Source organism: Atractosteus spatula, chromosome 5 (genome assembly GCF_055471065.1).
Source record: "Atractosteus spatula isolate fAtrSpa1 chromosome 5, fAtrSpa1.hap1, whole genome shotgun sequence".
Taxonomy (NCBI): domain Eukaryota; kingdom Metazoa; phylum Chordata; class Actinopteri; order Semionotiformes; family Lepisosteidae; genus Atractosteus; species Atractosteus spatula.
Window position 1 is genome coordinate 55,610,320 of NC_142710.1, and position 19,395 is coordinate 55,629,714.

A 19,395-nucleotide genomic window follows, 5' to 3' on the forward strand; every position below is an offset into this window, starting at 1 on the left:
CCATACACATGGAGCTCTTGAATAGAAAATAACTGATTACTTTTCCTGCTTTTGCACTGTTGCATGCATAGAGTTTGGGATACCAAGGTATCTGGGAAACTGATAATCAAGAATTTCATATTCTACTGGATATCTCCACCCATTTGCTGTAACTACGTTTGCTTGGAGGACCTCGACAGACCATAACAGGGCAAGCACAGGGCAGGACTATCGTTCTTGGCAGGCCACAGATTCGCACACACATCCTTGCAAGGGGGGAGCAATTTATAGACGACAATTTAAAGACACCCTAGATGGCATGTCTTTGGACTATGGGAGAATACTTACTTGAACATGAGGAGATCATACAGCCTCCTTACTGACTGGGCCAGATTTGAACAAAGCACCCTGGAGATACTGAGTGACTGCACTACCCACTGTATTTTTCCTTAATATAACACCCTTTGTGCCAAAAACCTCTTGGAAACTGTTTTGTTATTCTTAAGAAACCAGCACATAGGAGCTTTTCGTATAAACTTATTTGTGGCTGAAAAGATTTACTAAAGAATCGGAAGTGGAGTACGGAGCAAAATATGGTAGATTTTTTTTAATTTATCCCTCTGAGATAGCACACTGTTGGCATTGGTCACGTATTAAGCAATTAAAAGCCTTCACTTGAATACTCAGTTGTGGCTTTCCATTTTATTATAGTTTCACAATCAATCCCAAGTTTTATAAGTAATCAGCAATAATGTCATGAATGTTTAATGGGTGGGTGTGTCTTGTGCTCCTTGCCTGTCTGGCTTTTATGCTGGCCTTTCAGCTGGTTGAAAAGAGAGTCACAGTTTCTGTGTAATGTGAAAGATCACAGCAGCAGACGATTCCAAAAGTCCTGTTCCTACTGAGCTCTCCAGCTGCAGCTCGCATTAGATTGGAGATGGTTAATAATTGTGTAAACCTTCTCCTGTAGGTGGGCTCCTGGTTTGAGAGGGGCCATCTTTCAGATCTTTAGCTGTGAGGCTTTAGATCGCAGGGAATTGAAAGTCCCATACAGTCATGCTATGCAAAATCTCTTTCCGATTTCTTCAAAGGTGCACTAACTGAAAGTCATGCACAACTTATTTGATACGAGTTGGAAGTGTGTTCAACAAGGTCTCATTGTTCAGACTGAATGACAAATCTTTCTTTTTTTCTTTTCGTGTTGCATGTTGCAAAGGTCCTTTCTGATGGCTGGTGTAAACAGGCAGTCTATAGATGGCAGTGACTGGTGTGGAAGGCTATTGATGGTTCTAGGGGAAAAGGTCCAGTCAAAAGAACTCCAGTGCCTTTTGTTATGCCTCTCTTTTATAATTGTTTGAATAAAGTTGAAGCATTCCCAACTTAACTGTTGAGACAGTATCTTTTTTAACAAAAATAATGTATTATTGGTAAAAGACACAAAATGTTAATTTACCCTTACAATGGCATACATATGCTGTAGTTACTGGTGTTCATTTTTTCTTTCTGAATTCATGGGTATGAACAGCATTTTCTAAAAGACAGTTTCAGCAATAACCAGGTAGAATTAACAGTCTGTGTATGGCTCAAAACAACTGACCTATTTCATGACTGACCTACAGTATGTCATGCTTTTTAAATGCCATTAAATGATTTTGTATGTGCAGCAGACAGAAAGCTAAGCTGATTTTTGTAAAAACTTAGACACAAAAAATACTGTCTGCAGCATATTGAGCAAACCAAAACAAAATTAAAAATCAAAAACAATAAGGAATCAAGGACAAAATGTCATAATTGTTTATGATTCTGTGCATATTCTTAAAATTATTGTTTAACTTTGCTACTTTTTCCTGAAATGTTACTAATGTCTGTAACTAAGATTTTTGTGTCCAGGTTCTTTTGAGGAAAGAAAAGGCATTTTCTCAGCATGCTGATGATTTCTGTTAACCTGCTGGAACTACAATTCTGTTTAAAAAAAAGGTATTGATCTCAGATCTCCCTTGAACTGAGATCAATCTGTAAAGTCTAGTTAAGACCTTCTGATTTTGTGTATAAAAAGGTACTCTTACAAAGCCCTGCTGTTGAATTCCGAGTATTTTCACAAAAGGAGATCAGTAAATTATTTTCAATCACTCCATGACTAGTCTTTAATTATTGTCCTGTCTGAATTTCCATATCCTAAGCACTTTTATTATTAACATAGCACATTTCATTGTTTAAATGATCTTGAAATTTCCTTGGGAGTTAGTTCTACACCATAAATGTATTTTGACATAACACAAGAAGGGTACTTGTGAGTTTGCACTCCAATTTAGAGAGATGTTTTGAAGGTTCACTCTGAATACAGTGCTTAACACGCTTGTTTTAATTACCAAAACAAAGCATGACTTTGCGCAATAATGAGGATGATATTCTGTTTCGTAGTTTATTAAAACTTTCTTGTTGTAAACATTTGATCGGGTTTTTTAGAGTTCCCCTATTCGGAAAAAGCGATTTGATATTTATGTCCGGTATTTAGAAACCCTGGAAAATGAATAACAATAAAAAAACCTCAACAGAGATTGGGCTAAATATGGTATACTTCCTGTCTTGAAAGAATGTTGTAAGAAGAAGCGAGCACTTAAAAATCTCCTGTTTGAGATTTTTTTTTTTGTATTTTTCCTTCCATAAAGGGGTCCCTTCGTCGGTTAGTTCTGAAATGCAGTGGTATAAAGTCCTGCATACACAGCATTGCCGTGACTAAGAAATGATGGACAGCTAAATATGGGGTTTTGTTTTTCTTATGCAAAGTCTTATCAAACACTATTGAACATGGAAAAAAAAGATACTGTCTCAAAAACAGTTTTTTTTTGTTTCGTTCCCGATCTCAAAGCTACAATGCGACGGCGTACAGAAAGAAAGTCGATGCTTGAAGAGTTTTACCGTGGCAAGAAGGCTAGCGGTTTAACAATGAGTATTTAATGAAGATTGACGAAAAAACCCTCGTCCTGTATGTGTCTGTGTGTTGTGTGCAAGGTGGTACCTTTAGTAGGTGTCTGTTTTAACCGGAAACCGTGTTTTCACTTGTACTGTAAGTTGACTCACTAGCACGGGTTGGAAGTACGGTGAAAAAAGAGACACTTGTGAAAGTAACACTGTAGTTTTTAGAGTTTAAGCTGCTAATTGTAAAGGAAGATTTTTAAGAAAATTACATTTGTCTTGTTCTGATGGCTGCAGATGGTTCTGTGGCAATTTTACTGTACAGTAAAAACCGAAATAAAGACCTCAGCTATTAATTAAAACATGTTTTCTTTATCTTTGTCTGCATGGGTATGATACAGTGAGTTGGATCAGTGTGATTTTTTATTCTAAATAGTTAATAACACTATTACTCTAATTACTCTATCTTCCTAAGCAACCACCTGAGGGTAAATTTCCAAGGTACATCATGCAACTTTAGAAAAATGTTTGGTTTCTAAAGTTTTATGACATGTCATACTTGAACCCAAAATAAAAAAAATAATCTTTTTTTACCATGGAGATCTGTGTGGGTAATACTTGAAAGTGTTAGTCATGCTAATGAGCTATTCCACCATAAAACCAATTCAGAAGAAGTTTCTTAAAGCTCATTGAGGAAACGTGTTGGATGACATTTAGCAACCAGGTCAGTGCCACCCAGACTGATTAATTAATGTTTCCAATGACTTTTCACCATGAGCACAATCACATTTTTCATTCCCACACTAACATCAGTTTACTGAAGTGTTCTGGAAGCCAGAAAGTTTTGTCATGTTTATTAAGTAAAACAGCTGATATAGAGGCATGGCTTCTGGATCCTTCTATCGAGCATGTGGTCTCATCAGATGCACTGTGGTGTTACTTTGCCACAACCATTACCAGGAATAAGTGGTTTTCCAATGGATTTATGGATTCAATAGGTGAAATAATATATGTGACAGTAATTAAAGCAAATGCGGAGGAGTTGTGGATCTGTAGGTTTCAACAAGTGGGCTATGATTAGAGATCAGTTTGCTCCTAGGAATATTTGGTGCAATACAGGCTGAAATTGCATACGTTGCTTTTATTATTGGATCTGATATTTTCATCCATAAATACATGCCAGATACAAAAACAAATCTTCAGCAGAAATGCATATTGAAATGCATCCTGAAAACTCCAGGAAACAAATTGCACAAATGGTACAATGGGAATCTTGTAAATATTCAAAATGCTTTAAAGTTAGGTCTGTGGCTGTTTGTAGTTATTGTGTATCAGAATGTAAAAGTTGGATTAGTCCCTTGCTAATTTACAGTTTCAGGATAAAGAACAGAAAACAAGTGGGAAGGCACTGTAGATACCACCTTCAACATGTGGCTTTCAACTACTACATAGTGCTCAATCACTTGAGGTGTCCTGGAAAGTTATTACCAGGACAAGCTGAAAGGCACTTGGGTTAAAATAGGTCCTCAAGATAAAATATTCATTTTATTTTGTATATTCCTACTCATCTTCCACTTTGATTTCATTATAATTATAAAACCTAGTGAAAGGACAAAACATGCACTGCAGCTTTGTTTGGGTGTTAGGAAAGCGCTACAGTGTTTTGTCTAAGCTAATAGGAGGAAACTCCCGTTTATGAGAAGGCTGGTGATCTCTTTTGGGAATCACTTCTGAAATCTGTATCCAGGGCTGGACTGCTTTTGTTGCTGCCCTGTTAAGAAGTGACACTAGACTTCACACCTGTATAATAGCAAGATTATATAAGATTATATTATATAAGTATATACTGAGCCCTGTCAGAATAACTGTCCGTGAAATGGTTGAATAATGAGCTTCACAATGTACTTTGTATTCGATCATTCAAACTAGAACATTTTTTGGCACTGGTGTAGATCTGATTTATAAAATGGCATAATCATAAATATCTCTCAAGCTACTTTTTTATTACCATTTACCTCCCAACCCTACTTCCCTGAGGAAACCACCCAGCAGGTTTTTGCTGGGGTCATTCAATCAATAAGAACATAAGACCACAGGTGGGGGGCTACATTATGTCAATTGAGCCTTGGTTAGACCATTTCAATCCTCCTGCATCAGATCTAAAGCTGCTGATGACTTAACGAGATTTACAAAACATGTTGGACTGTCCCTCTGTAGGGCAGTAATGGGTGAGTCCCAGACTAGGATGATAAAATAAGTTAATCTTAGTTTGGCAGTAGTAATGGGTGCCTACATTGAGGGTTAGATAGGTGGCACCATCTGGTGGTAAGAACTTGTTTCTGGAACGGACTCCCAAATTAAAGTCTTTGAGTTTGGCATTTTTACATTGTATGCTAACAGCAGAAAAATCAAAGTGCTGTATTACACTGGTCTGTGCCACACTAACTGTTTTCTACAAATAGATTTCAGAGACAGCCGACTACTTAAACAGTAGCAACGTCAAGCAAACATTGACAATGAGATGGAGTCCACACGAGCCTCCTTAAGACAAAAAAAAAACATTTTGACTGAACACGACCTAAGAAGAGATACCAAGATCCAGGTCTACAATGAAGTCAGCAACCCTAGCGTACAGATCACCCAAAGCTTTAGGAGTCTGGAGCAACACAGCCAGAGATGCCTGCGGGTGATGCCTCAAATGAAATGGGAAGACAAACACACTGCCACCATGACCAAGAACCAGCCTTGACACAGTGATCCTCTTGCACCAGCTATTGGACACATTATCTATTATTTCCATGCAATATGCAACATTGCACTGAACTGGATATTGTGTGAAGATGCCTCATTGACTCCCTCCTGATTTGACTCCTTCAAATACAGCCTCCTCTCAGCTTAGGTGGAGCTTACCTCCATCTAAGATCCTATGATGCTCAAATCAAATGCTAGAAAGACACTCTGAAAGCTTACTTCAAGAAAACAGATGTAGATGTCATGCCTTGAAGTGCTGGCAATTAACTGCACCCTCCAGGTACATGGGACACCATTTCAAGAAGAGGTAAAAGCACCTAAGCTGTAGAGACCTTTGCTTTTATCGATAAGAAATTCTGAGTATGTACAATGTTTTAAGGCATGCTTTAATGCAGTCTTTTAACTAACGCATGTTTCTATTTTTTTCCTTTTATACATTCATGTGTTCTTATACAATGCTTGAGATGCAAGACGTAAAACAGCGTTCTATTACTAAAATTAATTTCACTTCGAGTTAACTGAAAGTGTCAAGCTGTTTTAGTAAAAAAAAAAAAGAGAAAGATCATAACTGGAATATAAGAGCCAGGAGACCTAAGACGGCTCCTTTAAAAATTTCATTTAGAATTAAAATGAATCCTATAGCGCAGCATGGTGACGCAGTGGTTAGCATTGCTGCCTTTCAGCTCTGTGGCTCTGGGTTCAGTTCCTGGGGGCCTGTCTGTGCAGACTTAGAACATTTTCCCCATGTTTGTGTGGGTTTCTTCCGGGTGCTCTAGTCTCTTCCCACAGTCTAAAGACAAACTGGTATGTTAATTGACTTCTTGGAAAATTGGCCCTGGTACCGGTGTTTGCGTGTCTGGGTTTCGAGCAGCAGAGGCTCCAAAACGCAGAGTTCACTGTGCTTTTAAAAAAAATACTAAATACAAAAATAAAAATTAGTACATTAGCAGTTTTTTTGGCACAGAAATACAGTATGTGCAGTAACTATACTGTATACTGTATTTATACTACTGTAAATGTACTGTAACATCCTAAGACGATTCAGAATAGGATACATCCATATAAATATGTTTAAATCTAATATTTTCTGTCTTCTATAATACCAAAATACCTTTAGCTCTATTTGGTTCTACTTAATGGTGTGCAGTGTGGCCTAAGAAAAAGACATAATCTAGCAGGAAAATAGATGTCTGGCCTGAACTATGAAAAACCTGTGCATTTCTTAAGCCATTTTGGCTTGTTTAATTACTTCACATCTGAATGATGACTTCCATGAATAGAAATATAAAATAATAATCTTACCACTTACAATTTAAATTTTGGCACAGCTCCATAGGGAGCATCCTGTGAAGTGATTTTATGTTGCCAGATAAGTAATATACCAACAGGTGGCAGTACTGCCCTTTGAATTTTCTTCCTTAAAGACCCCAGGTGACCTTATTCATAATTTGACACATTAAAATGCTCTTTGTAGAGTAAATCTAGACTGTGGTAAAGATTGTCTTAACAATCATAGAATGATTTTTAGCCCTGTGGCAGTCCATCACTTTTATGAAGGTTAACCTGTACTTTGTTTTTTGACAACCCATGTTCTAAACTATTTTAGTTTTAAAAGTATCTAGATGTTGGTCACTTACAATTGCCCAAATGAACACATCGTGTTCCACATTTCCACATGGGGTAGATAGGCTAATTGGCTTCATTTCCTTTTGTAATCTCTCTGATGTTCTTAGTTTCTAGATGTTCTCCTGACCTTTTAATTTGTGATAGACTTCACATAGGATTCTTATTGTTGTTGTTGTTTTTATTTTCCTCAAATTGTCTTTGAAAAGAACAGTTAAATGCATTTGTGGTTATCAAAAATATTTAAATATTCTAAGAGATGTTACAAAAAAAGAAAAACAACTGTAACAGAAGCTGGACTATCTTTACCAGCCAGTGACTTTAATTTGGCCAGTGAATGGAGAATCATATTGCCCCTGGCCATGTGCTGCTGAAAAGACTATGGGAACTGGTAATGACGTCATGTCTCCAGTGCCAATTTGGGTTTACAGTAAAAAATGCATTAGAGCTGCTCAGAGAATCTCTATAATCATGAATAAGAGGATCATTGATGCAGCACAGTCAAAGATTCCAAAACGCCTGGAGAAAATACCAGCCTACACAGCATACAACACTACCCATTCACATGTAGAATTATTTCATTAACAATTTCCTACCCCTTGGGATATCGAAACAGGAATACCACATAAACCTGCAGCTGGTATCTGAAGAGCACTCTTATTCACAGGTGCACCAGAACCATTCTTAGAAACCAGCAGGACTGAAATCAGCACTTTCCAGTCCTACATATTTGATTTTAAAGATATAACTGTTACGGGTTTTGAAAAATCAATATATTGATTTAATATTTCAAAGTATGCTGCATACTTTGTTAAAAATTTAACAAATTAGAATGATGGTACCACATTTACCCTAACACACTCCATTGTATTCTTATTTGTGCTTAACAGTTGCAGGTAAGAAAGTTATTTTTTAATAATTTCCCAAGTTGTAAAAAATAAAGGAATAACCACGCATTAAATATACCATGAGGAAGGTTACAAATAAGAGGTGGCTATTTCGCTCATTAAGCCTTTTAGGTAGTTAGTATTTAATTTATCCAAGAATCTCATCCACCTGCTTTTTGAAAGAGGCCTTCAAGAACATGGCTGTGTGGTTTGTTCCTGACTCCCACAACCCTTTGGGTAAGTGCCTTCTGTTTTCTGGTTTTTAAATGCACTTGTATGTAGTCTCCTCTTGTGACCACTGATTTGCAAGGGTAATTTCTTTTTTTGGCCAGAATGCCAGTTGTGTAAGCTGCTGTATGCCTCTGATGCAGCCAACAGCTGTGGAGGGTGTACAGTAAATCTATCTCAGGGCTGCCCCGAGATACCTCAGCTTTATCTGAAAGGAAGCATATTGAGGACATTGAGTGCCCTCCTCTCAGGCCTTGCCAGTTAAGTACTGCTGCAGAGAAATTGACACTGTTTTCAGAAACAACAAGGGAAAGCACAAGACAAACACCCGCTTTATTGCCAAACTACCATCATGGGAGAGAGACAGGAAATTGCTCCTCACTGTCACTTTGAAATAACAGCCACCAATTTGTGCTCTGATTCAGACATAACACTGAATATCCTTGATAGAATGTTTACACCATTTCGGTTCTAAGTACCACTAATATTACCATTTCCTTGCTTCTATAAATTGCAGTATCTAGGGTACATTTCAAAATAATTCTAAAATGATAACATTATTAAATGGAACAAAAGACAATCAGTCAGTATTCCACTGATATACCCGAATGTTAACTCGTCTTGGAGGTTAAGTTGTGACAACTTTTGATCTGTCAGTTTGTATTGTGATGTTTGCCTGTATTATGTTTGATCGTAGTGTTAATGTTTAGATGCTGTGAACTGCAAAAAGAACCTCAGAGAGTTTTGCTTTGTAAGGCTGTGAAACAACATACATCAAGGGGGAAAAAATCTCAGTGTTACATGCAGTAGGAAATGATGTTGAAATCAGATTTTAAGTTTGGTCTGTTTTCAGTTGTGACTGAAATTGGTTGTTAAAACAGAAGTCTTACTGCAACACACATGGCTGAGAGAGCTAGGAGGATCTTATTACTGCATTACCTTATCTCACAAGATCAAGACCCTGACAGTGTATTCTTTTTGATAATGTCAGGAGCCAAAATTCTAACTGCACAATTTTGACATGAAAAGATCTGAAGTTCCACTGGCTGTTTTTACTACATTAAAACAGGAATCAATTTCATGTAATGATTAAGCATGTTTTTTTTTAAAACCCATAGCAAGGAAACAAAAAGCATCGTTATTTTTGGTGAGTATTTTGCAGTATTTCAAGGATCACTACTGTAGGGAAAATGTGACTAAAAATCTATGAAGATTTTTCTATGTGTGCTTGCATTGTTATTTCCCCTTTTGAGCCTTTATTCACTGCTTTGTGCTTAATTGGAAATCTCCGCAGGAAGTGTAAGCTCTGGTGGGCCACTACAAGACATCTTCTTGCCCGTGTTGTGGGAGAGAGGGCTTATGTTTTGGAAACAGGTTTCCTCTACTTTGTCCACTGTTCTAAACAAGGATATTGCATGCTCTCACCTAGCACTCTCGCCAAATGATAACTCCCATCCTGGTTTCTCTGAGCTACAGAAATGGAGGATTAGTTAGTACAACTAAAAATGTGTTGGCTCTGCATTAGGAAGCTCTGAATTCTCCCCCCAGTATCACTGGAGCCTCACCTACTGTATTTTGGCCTTATTTATACAGACGCCTTATTTATATGGGGCCATGTTGCCAGCGACATGACTATGGAGGCTTGGATTTGGAAACATTGCTGAGAACATTGCCAAATTATTTTTTTTTTTAATGGTACTTCAGTCATAGGTGTCTGAATTCACACTACGGGTCCTTTGGCAGAACCTGGTGGGTGTAGGATACTGCGAGTTGTTTTGTTGTGTTTTTTTTTTTAATTTTAAAACTTATAATAACCAGTTGATAAAAGAGTGGCGCAGTGGATAGCATTGTTGCCTCCCAGCACTGGGACTGGGGTGCTATCTGCGTGGAGTTTGTATGTTCTCCCCATGTTTGAGTGCATTTCCTCTGGGTGGTCGGATTTCCTCTCACAGGCCAAAATCATATTGGTAGGTTTATTGGCTTCTGCAAAATTGGCCTGGTGTGAGTGTGTCTGTAGGTACCCTGTGAGGAACTGGCATCCCCTCCAGGGTGTATCCTGCCTTGTGCCTGTTGCTTGCCAGGATAGGCTCCAGCTCCCCCATGATTCTGTGTTGGAAAATGGATGAATGTTTGACAAAAAAAGGAAATGTCAACAGAGACATCAAAACTCAGAAGAGCATCATAGTTTTTCCTTATATGCTTTATTATCCCTGTTGCTCTTTATTGCTCTAGAAAGATTGGAAAGATGCAAGAGGTATTTTTAAAAAGCTGGAATCAGTAAAGAAATGTAAACAGTCAGGTAAAATCACCCAATTTGTTAAGTGGGCAATTGCATTTTAAACTCAAACGGCATGGATGGAAGTAATTACAAAACATGAAACCACTGGTACAAGCATTGCAATTCTATGTAAAACTGCATGCATTGTTAATGAATAAACAATCCAGTTAGAAGTTTGGTGATGTATGGCCATTGGATTAGTCACTAACATCTTCCACATGTCCTTATTTGTGATCAGTAGATATTTCTGCATTTACACAATGCCTAAATATACAATTAATGAGACACACAGGGAAATTTTTAATTAACCTTTTATTGGTGTTAACTGCAGGAAATGGACCACTCAATTAACAGTTTTCCAGTTTCCATGCGGTTTTATGGGCATCTTAAAATCTCCAGCTTCTTAAGAAAAAGGCAATGCTGCAACTTGTCCGACTAAGCAAATAATGTTCAATTAGGTCATAAAAACCTTAAGCGGAAAGAAAACCAGAAACCGTCTGCTCCTCCAGGACTGGAGTTGTGCTACCCTGCATTAACTTAATTAGTTGTTCTTTCCTTATCTGTTAGCAAAACAAGCAGTAAATGTAATTTAGACGCTCAGCTGCACGAATCACAGGTTCCCATAGATCTGTAGTCAAAGTAGACCTACACTTTATCCCGTGTTTCTTTATGCTTACCATACTTTTTGGACTGCTTGCTTTTTACCAGTATTACATTTTGAAACAAAGAGTAAATTTTCAGACATTATTGACAGCCTCTATAGTTCAGACATTTCCCTATGTGACATGAAATGGTCGTTTTCTAGTGCGTCACGTACTGTATGCGCGTAGAGCGGCGTTCTAACTACGGTCGATCCTAAAGATGTAAGTATAGAGGACTTTAGCGTTGCAGTACTCCGGGATGCAACGTCCGACCTGAGCCACCCCTGACCCACATAGCCTCCAAGCTTTTACTCACTTCTGTTTCCTGGTCAAACTGTGAGCGCGGCCTCGGTTTTCTTGGAGCACTATTTCTGGCAATCAACCACCCCGTGTGTTATCGGGACACCTTCCTGCCCCCAGCTCTGTGCTTGATTAAGAGCGGTGGACTATGGGCCAAGATAAACAGACCCTGCTTGCCTGTCAGCGCAAAGACTGATGACCAGGGATGTGCCTTTATCTTCCCATTTCTTAACGTCGGAGAAAAATGGTATTTACTCCATATATTCCTTCCCAGTTCCCTGCACACTTCGTTGCGAAAGGAAATTTCCTTGGTGTTCCGGGACTCTGGGCCTAACGATTTTGATCGATAGTCTGTAATTTTAAAAAAGGGTTCCTGAGAATGAAGTCCTTAGCACTCGACTTAAATTTATTTGCATTCTTTAATATTTTTTTGTAATTTAAGTTATTGTTTTTATTACAAATGTATCTTCACAAACGTGAAAACAGCTTGTGTTGCTGTTTGCTTTTTTAATCTCCGTTTTTTACTGCTGTAGATTCATTGTAGATGAAGGCCAATAGGCATCGGTCACTCACTTTTAAAAACTCAATTTACTAGAGATCTGAGACTTATTTGATCCCAGGTCTGTACATAATACAGACGCAACTTTTTGTTAGTCTGAGAATATTATGCTTTTTTAAAATATCTTTCAAAATAGGATGGTCCAACTCCACACCTTAATTGATGATGTGCCTATACGTTTTCTAAATCCTTTTTAAAGCAGTAGCACCTGAAGAGCTGTTAAAAGCTGGTGTTTTGGTCCGATTATGTTAATAATAAGCTGATTAAAGTTAATAACATCTAATCTGAAATAAACCCGACCTTCTGGACCACATTGTTTTACATCATGCCATACTGTAGGGATAGTCACCGTGAACTTAAAGAGGCATAATCGATCAAGATCTCATAAAATAGATCTGCCTTAAACCATTAATTTTAAACTATCACTATGGTAAATAATTACATTGGACTACTTTAGAAAATTAATGGATTCAAGGAAGTTAAAACTGATCAACTGTGGTGCTTGAGGGTGGCACGGTGGTGTAGTGGTTAGCATTGCTGCCGTGCAGGACTGGGGCCCATGGTCACTATCTGTGTGGAGTATGCATGTTCTCTCCATGTTCATGTGAGTTTCCATCCACAGTCCAAAGAAATGCTAGAAGGTTAATTGACTTCTGGGAAAATCATCTTGCTGTGTGTGTGCGTGTCTGTGTCAGTGTGTCCACTACTTGCTAGGATAGGTTCTGGTTTCTCTGGGACCCTATATTGGATAAAGCTCTTAGCAAATGGATGTATATGTACCTTTAGAGATACAAGGAGCCAGTACTGTACAGTATGTTGAAATCTCTTAAATACTGAATCACTTAAATCGCCAGCTAAGGTGCTGAAGACGAAAGTGTTACATTTATTTGGAACCTGATTCTGTAAGGGTGGATCAGCAAGGCTGTGGCTCTCCTGGACGAGGGATATCCATCCCTACTATTTTTGTCCAATTTGATTCAGAAGAAACCTGTTGTTTCTCAAATATAACCCACTTCCGTATTTAGGGATTATTAGTACACGTTCACTGTGGGAGGTCCATTCGCTTTGAATTAATTGACAGCATAATAACCCGAGTGTGCTCTGCCACGTTTTGGGTATCTGGCTGGCTTCTAATTTTAACCCACTTAACGAATAAGCACAATCATAAAAAGCTTTTAAATGAGCCTGCCTTATCAAGACGATACAAATACTGGTGGCCAGTCGTTACAATGCAAACATCCTTCGCCTTAATAAGGGAAATCAGATAAGTCTGCTTTACCAGTTCTGAAACAAATTGGTGTGCTAACCTGAGGAAGGTTTCCGCTAATCTTAGACCACTTGTGTGAGGAGTCGCGAAGCACATCGGCTATTAGCATTAAACAGAATGATTGTGTTTTACATTTGAAGGGATGCTTCGCATACAGTATGTTAGCGAACTAGAAAAAAATGTGTCTGAGGACGTTTTGAATAGGATACACTTTCGTTGAGCTGTTTGTAGTACTGTATTGTGTTACCTTCACCAAAGTGAATAACCCAAGACAGCCTGCAGGTGTAAAATGACGGGGGGGTCAAAAGTGAAATTAGCTCGAGGTGAATAATTAGGAAATACACTGCTTCCATTAAATGCTAAGACAAGCTAAATGTATTTGTCTCTTTAACCACACGAGGCTGAAGAATTCATAAAAACACATTCTGTATACACTGTTGCACAAAGGAATATATTTTAATAAAGGTTTAATACATTTCTATGTACTATCCGTTGTACCAGATTGTACAGTGAACGCCTGAAGCACAAGCGTTTTGTTTCTAGGGAGGCACCTCTGTGTTGATTTATAATTGTGGTCTAGTGGTTTAGTCCTATTATAAAGCATTGCACAGTATTTCTCACCTTATCGCTTTGCCAATGCTTTTCGACTGTTTTATGTAGGCTATATCATAGCCCCTTATAGAGTGATTATACGCTGTTAGAAATATTTGTCAACTACTATTGCCCACAACAATCACCTAAAGCTTGTCCTTAAGATAGCATGGATACATGTTTTTAATTTTCTATCTCAAATGTCTCATTATGAAGTTTGAACGTTACAAGTTATATAACATATACAGAATTGTTCTAGTGTGCCTTAGTAGCCTTCCTTTAAACAAAACCTGTTGCGTCGCCAAAAATTACCCGATCACATTACGGCCATTTCAGACTTTTCGTCTAATGTGGTAAATTGCATTATTCATCTCCCCGAATTGCCTTTTTTTTATTTCGCACAAGCGAAAGAAAAGAAAAAAAAACATTCGAAAAAAGAAAAAGAGCCCTGCATCTAAAAATGTCCCCTGGGTACAGGAACCTGCGGTATCAGTAATCTGTGAAGTGTTGAAGGGCAAGATCATTCGCTGACAGTGGTTGCTGCTTTAAGAAAAAGGAAGCACGACTCTTAATCACGTCATTCTGTGTTTAGGCGTTTAAGCAGGAAACAGGTTTTCCTCTTGGATTGTTATAGTGAAGAACACATTATTTTCTCTTGCTCAATGCACCCCTCAGTGCATTACGCGCTAAAACCAGCAAGAAGGAAAAATGCCTCCTTCGGACAGAGTTGTTCTACTTCTTGGCGTCTTGATTCTGGTCTCCTGTTTGAGTATTCGCCAGCACTTTGGCTGTGCGCTGCAGCTCCAGCAGAAGTTCACGTCTCTCCAGCAGACCAACAATTTCGCAGTGGATGAACACTCCAGAAAGGTTTATCTGGCGACAGTTAACAGAATTTATCAACTGAACGGGACTTTAAGCCTCGAAATTGAAGAGAAAACCGGGCCGGTGAACGACAGCTTGCTGTGCCATGCACCGCAGTTGCCCCAGACGATTTGCGAGCACCCCAAAGTGCAGACTGACAACTACAACAAACTCTTGCAGCTCGACCAGGAGCAGGGGGTTGTCGTCGTGTGTGGATCGGTGTACCAAGGATTTTGTGAGCTGAGGAAACTGGGGAACATTTCTGAAATCGCTGTAAAATTCCCCCCGCAGGGTGAGAATAAGGTGACCGTTTTCCCAAGCATGTTGAATATCGCCGCCAACCACCCCAACGCGTCAACCGTAGGACTCATTCTCAGGGGCCCTGCGGGGAACACTCGGCTTTTGGTCGGGGCCACCTACACGGGGGTGGGAACCCCTTTCTTTCCGAAAAATTATACAAAAGAAGACTTGAGGTTCGAAAACACCCCCGAGATAGCCATCAGGTCTCTCAACTTAAACGACCTGTCCAAGCTTTTCACCTATGATATTAACCCCTCGGAAGACAACGTTTTCAAAATAAAACAAGAGGTCAAGACCAAAAACAAGCTGAGCTTTGTCCATGCCTTTATCGAGAAGAGTTATTCTTACATCGCAATTAACAATGATGCCAATCAGGGCCAGAAAGAAAATCATCCTAACAGTATATTGGCGAGAATTTGCCTGGACAGTGAAAGTAAACGAAAGTCGGCTACAGAAAGCAGGAAGCTTACCGAGTCCTACATCCAAATGGGATTACAGTGCGGCTCCAACGGTAACATTTACAATAGGATTGTGTCAGTGTACCCGGCACGGATCTACGTTTCCGACAAACAAAACCCCGAGGAGTTCTTATTCGGAGTTTTTGCAAAATCCAATAAAAACACTGCTTTGTGTGTCTACCCGTTTTCTGAAATTGAAAAAGTTATCAGAGATGGCAGAAAAAAGTGTTCTAGTTCACCTGGTTCTCCAGATGTGCAGGTGCTAGACAGTGTTATTCAAGGATCTGGAGCGGAGTGCGTCGCTAAACAAAAAATTGTGGTGAGTAAAATATCTCAGAAAGCAAGCGGTTAAATCTGTGGTTTGCCAATTATTTTATTGTTGAAAAATGTAAAACTCAAAACCATTAGCACAACGCAAGCGCAATAAGCATTTGCGGTGCGCCGTTTAATGATCTGAAACAGAAAAGCCGGCTATGTTTCTCGAAACCGTACACTTGAGGCTTGATTTGTTGTGCTTGAGAGAATGTTGTTCATGAAGTATCAATACAGCACACAACACAGAGAACTGCAAGGTGTGATTACACAGTGCGATTTTAAAATGTTGCTACCAATGTAACTCGCTGGTTAAAGGAATGTTTTAATTGCATTTGCACGTGTTTAAATACATTGAGATACGCTTTCTTTGCTAACCGCCCACTACAATAATAACCTACTGTATACAGTATGTTTGTGGAGTACGCTGTGTGCAATGTGTGGGCCATTTGCTGTGATTTGTGCTAACTACACTTGTGTGAAATTCACTCTGCTCTTTGTTGCCAGCCGTTACATTTTACGAAGGATGAATCATAACTAAGCTGTCCGGAGAAGACATTCTCCCAGATCACGCGGTTGCCTTTGGTTATGCTATTGCGAGAAAGAGCTGCCAAAAGTATTTGGAGGTTGTGGGAACTGGAGCGGGGTCTGTGAAATTTTGTGGACTAATAGTCTGCGTGTTTTTGAAAGGGCGGAGTTCAAAACTGGTTCCCCCGCTAAGAATTATTTTTTTTCCTCTTAAAAGATCAGAAGTTGTATTTAATTTAATCTGATTAATATTCATTTAAGTAGAAATATGTTTTTTTCGGTTGCATTACCGAAACTGACCGCAATCAAGAGTCAGCCTGAAACAAAACATTTGCTGAAGTGTTCTGACAATAAGCGTTCAACGAACAAGAGATTGAGGATGTGTATGTACATCTTTGTGGGATTCCTCCCCACAAAGATGCTTGTTTTTGATGATTTTTCGAAAATTCTTTTTTTATTTTGTGAATTTCGGGGAAAAAAAAGTTTCACGTGGATTAAAAAAAAAGCTTTCCGATGACGGCTTCATAAATTTTGCGAGATTCCCACACTATCAAGACAGCCTACAGTACGTTTAGACATAACAGTTCACATAACATTATTTGGAAACTACTCGATCGTATCCGAAACCTCTTTCGCCCACAAGCCCATGCATACATCATATAATGCCATTGTTCACAAGGCACAAATTAGTTTCTCGAGTCACTTTTTGCCAACACTCTCTTAAAACCCAAGAAGGTCAGACTCCGCCACCGCAAGCATCTGGAGTGTTGTGTGATAGAGAGACCGTTGCTGACAGTGACAATTTAGGAAGCATTTCTGTCGTGCTTAAGACCAGCAGCGTTTCACCGGCTAGTGCTTTTTTTAACTTATTTGTTTCAGAAGTTGTAAATATATTAACATATATATAACATAGATTTTTTAAAATGACAAGTCGTCTTATTCCTAAACGAAATAGCACAATCATGTCTCAGCTGGATCTGAATAATGTGTAAACTATAGAGAAATGTCTGCAGTTCCACCAGTGATTCATAATGAATTGAAAAAAGCAGCGGTCTGTTAACCCTTTTTCTTGTTGTGAACAGCTACGTTGCCTAAAATATTGTTATTAAAATAGCTTGCTCATTTCTTTTTATAACTGTAGTAAAGTAGTTTTTCTTTATAATGAGCACAAACCTTTGGTTATCAAAGGATATATTTTATGTACAAAATAATAGTTTATTTTTAAGTGCTGTGAAGATATTCACGAAACCTGAAAGTTACACAAACTGTAGTTGACTGTTTTACTGATAGTGTATCAGCGTTGTACCAAAAGATGTTTTCACATTTCTGTATTTTCCTCACTTTCTGTATTTTGACGGAACCAACCACAGTTAATAACCAGACAACATACTGGTTAATCTAGTGTTAAATAATGTTGTTGTTGTTGTTGTTGTTGTTGTTGTTGTTGTTGTTTTGCATCAAACAATCATTTTACACCTGTTTTGTAATAAGAAAGGCGAACAAAACGAAAATTCGAACGTATCACAATACTGATATATGACTCAGCATTTGAACAGTGGAAAGATGAAACATCTGTTTTCTTAATTTAATCAAATTAGGAGTTTGCTTTTCCAAAGAAGTGTCAGTAAATAATATGGAGAGGCACAATCAATGCTATATGAAGAAGACCATGTTTTACAGAAGTATTACAACACAGTTTTGCTAAATATTGCATTATCTGCGTGAATCTAAACTATACTAGTTTGACTACCTCTCTTTTCCTAGAAGTAATGCTATTTCTGCAGAACTATACAATTATACAGTAACCATACAATTAAATAATATGAGTTGCTGTGCAACATGACACTCTTCACTGATTAAATAGGAGCAGTGCTGGTGAAAATGAGAGAATTAGTGTGGGAGCAGATTTTTAATTCACGCCAATACAAAATCGCTGTTTTTCTCATTTTCAATTTACTTTCCACGAAAAGTATCTAACCGAAGTTCCGTTTGAATATACACTCTTGGTTATTATTTACGTTTTGTTTGCATGGGAATTAAAAAAGAAAGGAGGTATTGCCTCGCTTGTTAAATGCATGATATAATTGGTTTCAGCTGAAAAAGCAAGCCGTCCGGTAGCCGAGAGCCAGCCGAAAGCATAAGGCTGAATTATTATGTCTATGTGATGTGAACAGATTATTTTTCATCAAGTGAATATTAATAACCTTTGATGCAGTTTCACTGACACGCCGTCTTCGGTCCAGAATACAGAAATGTAAACCTACATTTCCTGAAGGCAGTAAATCTAATCCCACCTTGATTAAAAGCGGAGTCAAATCGTTCTTAAAACGTCTCTTCATTCAGCTCTGACAGTGTGCAGGAACAGACTGGACTGGAGGTCCCTTTTTAGTTATCAAAAAAAGGAAATTGTTTAAGAACCCTGCTTTGCTTCATTCGCTGTTTACTTATTCATTTCTTTTTGTGCTTCGATAAATTGATATTGGTGCGATGAAAAAATGTGTGTATGGTATGAATAAGTCACTGTTCACCCAGAAAAGCAGATAGTTGATCATACCTTTGAATGAGGATTTTTCAATAAGTCTATCTTATTTTTGTATAGCACCTTTCAAAACCGGACATTCTTAAGACACTTTGTATAAATTAGACAATCCTGTAGATACAGTAGTCTACATAATATACAATAAACTAGGTATACTGTAATTTAGAAAAGGATTAAGAATCTAAGGCCATGGAAAACACATTTAAGATGAGATTTTACATTTTAAAACTTAATTCTAACCCAGGATCTTTCTGTATTTGTCAGTGCTCTTTAGCTAGACCGTACCTATTCATATTATCTTTTCAATACCCTGGAGCAAAACACAAGAAACATAATATAAAGACTAAAACAAGTCTGTAGGAGTGATATATGTCTCA

General features: G+C 38.2%; 1 protein-coding gene across 1 annotated transcript in view; it reads left to right on the forward strand.

The window, feature by feature from the left end:
* Nucleotides 1-13,873: 13,873 nt before the first annotated feature.
* The window catches only part of plxnd1 (plexin D1), a 60,372-nt gene continuing 54,850 nt past the window's right edge, over nt 13,874-19,395 (forward strand). The window contains exon 1 of the mRNA XM_088916525.1: nt 13,874-15,958. Within this exon, the coding sequence (XP_088772651.1) occupies nt 14,729-15,958 (1,230 nt within the window). The 5' untranslated portion in view covers nt 13,874-14,728. The remainder of the gene's footprint in view (nt 15,959-19,395) is intronic.